The 8,619-nt window shown below is 43.1% G+C and overlaps 2 protein-coding genes across 3 annotated transcripts in view; both read right to left on the bottom strand.

Annotated features, from left to right (window-relative positions):
* Positions 1-3,380, bottom strand: part of Crygs (crystallin gamma S) — a 6,266-nt gene extending 2,886 nt beyond the window's left edge. Inside the window, exon 1 of the mRNA XM_021209970.1 lies at positions 3,317-3,380. Within this exon, the coding sequence (XP_021065629.1) occupies positions 3,317-3,337 (21 nt within the window). The 5' untranslated portion in view covers positions 3,338-3,380. The remainder of the gene's footprint in view (positions 1-3,316) is intronic.
* Positions 3,381-5,414: 2,034 nt separating this feature from the next.
* The window catches only part of Tbccd1 (TBCC domain containing 1), a 43,895-nt gene continuing 40,690 nt past the window's right edge, over positions 5,415-8,619 (bottom strand). Inside the window, exon 8 of one of the 2 annotated variants that reach the window (XM_021209460.2) lies at positions 5,415-6,099. The gene's annotated coding sequence lies outside the window, so the exon portion shown is untranslated. The remainder of the gene's footprint in view (positions 6,100-8,619) is intronic. The other variant, XM_029544839.1, reaches the window with a different exon arrangement.

Consider the following 8,619-nt stretch of genomic DNA (forward strand, 5'->3'; position numbering starts at 1 on the left):
ACACACACACACACACACACACGCACGCACGCACGCGCACGCACGCACGCACACACACGCACGCACGCACGCACAAGCACTTATTTCATTTCTGCTCTTCAGTTTTGTTTTTCTGCTCCCTCTCCCAGTCTAGCACCGCAGAGGTAGAGGTATAGGATAACTCTTTACAGGTGGGAGGGAGAAAAATCCCAGCACAGCTTACCAGCTATGTGACTTAGAACAGAGCACCAAGCTTTCCAAATCTGCAAAACAAAGTAAAAGTGTCTTTCTACAGAGGGTGACCTGAAGGTAAAACGGAGGTCAAGTGCAACACTTGACTCAAAATTGCCAATGACAAGGGGCTTCCCCAGCTGGAGGAGCTACAGGCAATTAAACGGTTGCTGGGAAAGGGAGAGACATGTTTCTGGGTGGAAAAGACATTGATTCTCATCCTTCCTAATGCTCTGGATATTTAATACAGTCCCTCATGTTGTGGTGACCTTCAACCATTAAATTATCTTGTTGCTACGTTGTAACTATAACTTTCCCACTGTTATGAATTGGAATGCTATAAATAGCTGATATACATGATAAATCCGTGATTCCCCACAGGTTGAAAACCAGTGCTCTAAGCTGTCTTGCTCAAGTAAATAACTCACAGTCATGCTCAGGCAAGCAACCCTGACGACGTGCAATGGGACACAGACAGACAGACAGACACACTTAGCACACCCTACACAAAGCTAGGAAGCGGGATACAGGAAAGGGGCTAGCTGGAAGTGGAAGAGGAATGGGAGAATGGGAGATGAAAGTGACCAAAGTACATTTTACTCGTATGCAAAACTGTGAAACACATTTGAAAAACCATTTAAAATGCATCTGGCTTAGTCTGTATGTTCAGTGTTTCCAGGGCTGTTTGGTACTGGGTAACCAACTTAGTCTGTATGTTCAGTGTTTCCAGGGCTGTTTGGTACTGGGTAACCAACTGGCTCTCCTTTCGGGCAGCCTGTCTCTTCCACTCTCTGCATTCCTTAGTTGCCTGTAACTCTTTGGTTAGGGCTGAGGTCCCCTGAGCTCTCATCCTTTCACCTTAGCATGTCTGTTAATGTTGTCCTTGTGCAGGTCATATTTCGGTAGCCAAGGATTAATACATTAAACAGCAAGCTGCTCTCATTGTTCTGGACAGAGATAACTTCCAAAGGCCTCTACCTATTCAAGGATAGCTATAGGCCTGTAGAGTGCCCAGCTATAAGCCTGCAGAGTGCCCTGTAAGCTTCTTTTCATGTGGGCCATTTTCTTTTTCTTCCATCTTCCCACCCACGCGATGTGACTTAACAAGGCAGCATTTGCACTCTGAACACTTAGCGGGACTGACCCCCGCACTCAAGAGCCTTTGTATTGTGACTGATGAAGGGATCTTCAGGAAAATCCAGTAACTTCTCTAAGAATTCTAGGTTCTACAGGACTTCATCTACATGCTGAATTTACTTTTGAGCCATGACTTACCAAAAATGATTTTGTGGGAGCTAAAGGAAATATGGTATGTGTTTTAGTTCACTAATTCCCCAAATTTATGCCTTATCTGCACATTTGCCTTATACCAATGTCTGAGACGTAAAATATGCACAGGGTCACCATGCTGTCTACACTCCCAGGCTAGCCAGTCATTCCATGTGTGTTAGTTTTTAATGGAGTCATTTCTAGGCTCCAGCTCAAACTCTCTGTTCAGCTGATGAAGGTTGCTCCATCTATGCACAATTCCTACTTACAAAAGAAATAGAAATGTGGAAGCCATCCAGTCTATATCCACCCATTCTATAGCCAATGGAGAGATTCTGGTCTTCTCACATAAAATTTGGGAGAGGAAAAACAAACAAACAAACAAACAAACAAAAAAACAAGTGCTGGTTTCCCTAGAAATCACTACAAAATCCCTGTCACATTTATTTTTGAAAAATAGCCTACTAATACAAGCAGAAAGAAAAATATCTCTATTATCCCAGTGGTTAATGAAAATATGCCTAACAAAACCTGTTCTTGCTGAGCCCATGATGCCTTGGATTAATCTGGTGACAAGATGGTGAAAATGGAATGACAGGGAGAAAGAACGGGTATTTATTTACATGACATCTATGCATCAGCCTTCCCTCAAGGCTCTTCAGACTTTTCAATAGGACCCAAGCGATGTATATTACAGTACTGGACATCTGTCTGGATGGATGTGTGTTGTATCTGTCAACTGAGGAAAAAGCGCTCAGGCACAGAACCTTAGGTTAACAGCCACCACCTAACACCATGCACTAGAAAGCACACAGCATCACCTACATAACTTCTTGCTAGTCGAAAGATGAGGAAACCATAAGATGACTCTAGATGGGGTTTCTACAACAGACCTGCCCTGAGCTTTGTAAAGTTTTGTGGTTTCTCAGGAACCACAAAAGCTGAAGACGCTGTAGTACAGGCTCAGGAGAGGGAAAGATGGGGAGCAAAGACAAATAATCAACTAACTGCATGTACCATGTGACCATACATGCTTTATATCACCCACACTTCTGGGGTCAACTGGAAAGACAAAGTATGGTCTGAATGTCGGGGATCTGTTTATTCAAGGGGGGGGGAACTCTGTCTCTTGGAGATACATATTTAAATATCTCTGTCATCAACGCAATGAAGTCAGCTATTTTTCAAATGGAGATCACATACAACCAAATGTTAACAGTTGGATTCACTGCACATTTCTCTTAAGTCTTCCAAGATTAGTAAGTCTAAATGTTTTCAAAGCAAAGAGTTGGAAGGGCCCAGTTTGGGGGATCAGGCACTGCACAGGGACTCGGCCCTCCAGAGTTACTCTCTACTACGGAAGCAAACCACCTGAGCAGTCACCTTCCGACAAGAAGTTGGGTCAAACGTTGGCGAAGATTCTGCCTGGAAACAAGAACCACTTGAATGCAGAAGTATTGTAAGATTTAGTTCACTGGACTGGCCTATCCGCTGGCCGTTTGGAACAGTAACACATGAGGCTAAATTACAGAGAACAGAATGCTGACTACTGACATTTTCTACTGCGGTCTTGGCCATGTTCAGATTCCTGTGAGACTTACATCTCCAGTTGCCGGAAGGCAGCCATTGCAACGGTTCATGTAGTACCTAACACAGCATCCATCACTAATGGTAAATCTTTAACGTGGTGTTAGATGATTCTATTTGACTAGAAAACAAGCCCTTTTCCATCTTCTCTCCCCAGGTTTGTCCCTCAAGCACTAACTTACTCACCTCAGGGCAATGAAGCGAAAGCTCTGCTTTGAACGTGCCCCTGGATGAGAAACAGGTTACTTACCTTGCCTCCAGTTTTAGACATTGTATGTGCATAGGTTGATTCCCGCACTACTGAGGGATCCAGGGCAGCTGTGGGACTACAGGCACAGGGACATTTATACGGGGCGGTTCAAATCAAACATCTGCTTAGTCATGAGAATTGGATCCAAAATTTGAGTCAGTCATTTAGAGTCTATTGATGGTTGCTAAAAAAACAATTGGGATTATGAAATAAAGGAGAGCTCTGTGGCCCCTGTAATGCTCACCCAGCCCTACTGCATTGTAGGCTCTGCTGAATCAAGGCACCAAAAACCCAGCCAAATGTTAAAAAAAATTCAAAAACAAGGTTTTCTCTGTGCTGTTTGTTTTCTCAGCCCATGACCTCTTGGACATTCCTAACATTGTTTTATCCTTCAACAGAGGGCCTACAGAAGAAACTAAAGACCACCCTCTATTTCTGGGTAAAAAAATTCACTAAGAACGAAGCAAGGGTCATGAATGCTCATTTCTAGGGGGGTTGGGAGTCACTACAAAAAAAACATTTAGGTGTTTTTAATATGGATGTTAGATATATCAATGTTTGGCTCAAATTTGATGACTACCATAAGAAAAATGTCTGTTTTTGACAAGTGCACGCTAGTATGTTTAGGAGTAAGATAATGTTGGCAACTTACTCTTAAGCTTTAAAGGCAATGACAGAGAGCAGAAGACCGAGTGTGGCAAATGGTAGCAGCTGGGTGCTCTACTCACAGAGCATACAGGAGTTCAGTGACCTAACCCCCCCTCCCTCCTGCCCTTCCTTTTTTCTTGTTTGTTTGTTGTTGTTTCCATAAAGAGTCTTAATATGTTATGCATCTCTGGCTGGCCTGGAATCCACTGTGCAGTTGAGCCTGGCTTCAAGGTCATGGCTATTGTCCTGCTTCAGGAATTACAGATTTGCCTCCCCAAGGTCAGCTCACCTATCCTTGCAAATGTCATTCAATTATTGTGACTCACAAGACGAGTGTCGTGTACACAGGGACAGAACGCTGCCTTGAGACTCCAGAACTTTCTGAGCCAGATGCTCTCTTTGCCTGTTACACTGGGATCTACTCAAGCCAATGTTTCATCTCTAGCTTTGGGAAGGAGATGAAGATTTGATACAAGCTAAGAGAAACACCACGTCGACTTTTCCTCCTTTTTAACTTTGCCAGCCAAGCCCAGTCTTCTTTGAAGTCCAATTTTACCTTTCTACAAACAAATCTCCAAGAGATCTCCATGTTTATCTTTATAAATGTGGTACCCACAAGAGTGTTCAGCTTAGAAAGGGCAACTCTAGGGGCTGGAGAGCTCAGCAGTTAGCAGTACCCCCTGCTTCTGTGGAGGACTGGACTTGAGTCTGCAGCAGAAGCAGCAGCCCCAGAGTAGCTCACAGCTACAGCTCTGGGAGCCCTGACTCATCTGGTGCACGCACGCACACACAATTTATGCACTTAATAATATTAAAAATAAATCTTTAAACATGTGCCGTGTCATGTAGATTAATGAGAAGCAAATAACAAACCACAGAAAGCATTTGCTCCCTCAATTTTATGCACTTTAAAGTATCAGAATCCTTGAATGCCAGCCCATGGGTCTTCATTTGGTCATGCTTTGCTTACTCCAATTTCATGCTAAAGTAAAAACTACCAAAGCGTCAAAGGCTTAACAAGCATTAAGAGAGTTAATTTTACTTGAGGACTAAGGGCGGCTGCTGTGTAGTGACAACTACTAGTTAAATAACCCACGTTAGTGGCTGCTCTGTGATAACTACTAGTTAAATAATCCATGTTGCTGACTGGACTCACCTCATTTACCCATCTTCAACCAGGGCTTCCCAGCCACAAAAACCAACTCTGGCACAGTAACAGAATAACAGCAGAAACCTTTTATTAAAATTAAAAGCGAAGCTGAGCGGTGGTGGCGCACGCCTTTAATCCCAGCACTCGGGAGGCAGAGGCAGGCGGATTTCTGAGTTCGAGGCCAGCCTGGTCTACAAAGTGAGTTCCAGGACAGCCAGGGCTATACAGAGAAATCCTGTCTTGACCCCCCCCCCAAAAAAAAAAAAGAAAAATTAAAAGCGAAACATCAAATTACTTTTTAGAGTTTATTGAAATTTGAAGCAGAAAATAAAAAAATAAAACAATTTATACAATTTCATGTGTTTTATACTTTAAGGCCTAAAATACCATTTTATAAAACTATCTCTGCCGTATTTATGCACCACCAGACCATTCTGTCGCTCTTTCAAAAGAGAGTAGCAAGTCATAAAGACCACAGCACGGTTCTTTCTTGTCCTTCCTTTCTTTTGTGTGCGCTCGTTTGCTTGCTTGTTTCTGAGACATAGGATTCTCACTATGCAGAGCAGGCTGGCCTGGAACTTGCAGAGATCTGCCTACCTCTGCCTGCTGAGCCCTGGGACTACAAGCAAGTGCCACCACAGCTGACTAACTCCTTTAGCTAGGACAAAACTCTTTCATCCTACAAATTAAAATATGGAGTCAGCTGGTAAGCCTGTATTGGTCACTGAGACACTAACATACACACAGAGCTGCTGTGCCCAGTGTTCCGTTTCGGCACCACACATGTGACCTCCTGACCTTCTATAGTAAGATGCTTTATGAAAGTCAGAAGTTTGGCTAAAATTCAACCTAGGTGAGTACAGAACAGGAACCAGCAAAAGGTCTTGAATACGGAGAAGCCTTGAGGTCTCGCAGGTAGCAAGGATGCCTTTCCAACACGCTTCAGGGGGCGTCATCTTCCCTTCCTCCTCACGTTTCCAGAGCCCTGCAGAGGAACAAAGAAAGGTTTTTTGTTTTGTTTTGTTTTGTTTGAGACAGGCTTTCTCTGTATGGCCCTGGCTGTCCTGGAACTCACTTTGTAGACCAGGCTGGCCTCGAACTCAGAAATCCACCTGCCTCTGCCTAAGCAAAGAAAATTTAATGTAGTAGGTAAATTAATGTTCATGCTCTATGCAAATAAAACTACTTTCATGTACACACTCATGTAAATCATGTAGATCATGAGAATTCAGAGTGCTAAAATAAGTTTTGTATCCTTTGCAGTGTTAGTTAACTTAGGGAGAAACTTAGTTCTTAGGGAGAAACTCTAAGAATCCAAATTGGTAGACTAGAGACTAACAGGAATGTTGATCCCTACCCCTTACAGTGCCTGTTTCTTTGAACAATCTCTGTATTTCCAATCCCAGCCCCACATTTGTTAACTGTATATTGTGAAATTATGCTTATTTTAAGTTTAGTTTATGTGCACGGATATTCTGCTTGTTCATATGTATGTATGCATGCATGTATATGTATGCACTGTATGTACATAGCACCCTTACAGGCCAGAGGAGGGCATCAGATCTTTAGAATTGGAGCTATAGACAGTTGTAGGTTAACATGTGGGTGATGGGAATTGAGCCTGGATCCTCTCAAAAAAAGCAGCAAGGGTTCTAACCAGTGAGCCATCTCTCCAGCCCCCAAAATTATGTTTTGGGCATGGTGGTACATACCTACAATCCCAGCACATGGCACTGAGGCAGGAAGACTGTTAAAAGTTCAATGCCAGCCTGCACTCCCCTGTGTCATGAACAAATTAAAGGAAAGAAAAATACCCTTTAGAAAGGCAATGCTCTTGTTTGCAGCTTTAGAAAACTGCAGTCCCCTAAGCAGGTAAGCCTATGTCCATGCAGCCCACTGCTGAGTAGAAATGCACCTCAGGAGGAGAATACGCACTGTGCAGAGCCCTGTCATAAACATGAAGTAGTGTTATCTGAAGCAGATTCAAGGTGGGAATCGTCTCACCACAGTGACATGTCCTCACAATGGACTGCTACCCAACCATAAGAGGGAACAGTCCTGAGATAGAGAGACGGCTCAGTGGTTAAAGAGCACTGACTGCTCTTCCAGAGGTCTCGAGTTCAATTCCCCAGCAACCACATGGTGTGGCTCACAACCATCTGTAATGGAATCTGATGCCCTCTTCTGGTGTGTCTGAAGACAGCTACAGTGTAATATAGACTAAATAAATCTAGAAAAAAAAAAAAAAGAAAAAAGGAGCAGTTGGCATAGCAGAACTGCCCGTGACAGACAGGCTGACTGACTGGTTCATCTACAAGAATATCTAGAATAAGCAGCCAGGGCCTGGAGGTAAGGAAAGCTGAGGGGCTTAAAGGTTAGGAAATGACTACTGATGTGGGGTGGGGGAAGCTTTAACTATGTGCTTTGAGATACTTGCTTTTAAAGGGTGGTGGCTGCATATATTTGAGAACATAATAAAATACAATGACTTCTTCACCTTAGAGAGGTGATGTTCCAGGCTTGATGGTACACGCCCATAATTCCAGCTCCTTGGAAGGGTAAGGTAAGATGATTGCAAACTCAAGGTCTGTTTTGTTATGGGTTAAGTTCAAGACCAACTTAAGCAACTTAGCAGACACAGCCTGCTCAATGACAGAACGCTTACCTAGCATGTGTGAGGCCCTCGGTCCCCTACTCAGTACCACTAAAAAAATGAGAAAAGGTGAAAAAGAAAACAAACAGGACCATTTCATGTTATATGAACTGTATCTCTAAAAATAAGCTTTCTTCTACCTTGTGTCCCTAGTCTCATCTCTGAAAGACAAATGCTGCTTACATTTTTTTATACTCTTTCAGAAATTCTTTAAGCATATGACCAGCATGAATATGAAAATCTTTTTCTGGTTGAATTTCTAATGGGAATGCTTACTTAAACATCCAATGTTACCAGATTGTTTTCCAGCCACTGCATTATGCAGGGGTATTTATTTATTGGCACAAAGGAGCTTAGCAAAGGCTAGACCACTGAAGAAAACGACCCTTTCCCCCAGCACCCATTAGTTTGCCCACAGACCTGCTAGAAGAGGGGGTAGAAAAATCTTCATTATTTACTACTATGCATGGGTTCATGATGTGTGTGTGTACATGCCTGTTCACGCAGAGTGCCTGTAGAGGACAGAGGACAGTTTGGTGGAATCACTTCTCTTCTTCCATCTTTATGTGGGTCCTAGGGACCCAAATCGGACACCAGGCTCATGATGCATCTGGCTCTTCCCTCTGAACCACCTCAGCTGCCATATTTTCAATTTGTAAGCCAGCAACTCTGTTTGTAAGTGAGCACCACTGTATGTAAGTGAGCATCTCTATGTATGTGAGCATCTCTGTATGTGAGCATCTCTGTATGTAAGTGAGCATCTCTGTATGTAAGTGAGCATCTCTGTATGTAAGTGAGCATCTCTGTATGTAAGTGAGCATTTATGTATGCAAGTGAGCATCTCTGTATGTA

The sequence above is a fragment of the Mus pahari genome, chromosome 12 (genome assembly GCF_900095145.1).
Source record: "Mus pahari chromosome 12, PAHARI_EIJ_v1.1, whole genome shotgun sequence".
NCBI classification, from domain to species: Eukaryota; Metazoa; Chordata; class Mammalia; order Rodentia; family Muridae; genus Mus; species Mus pahari.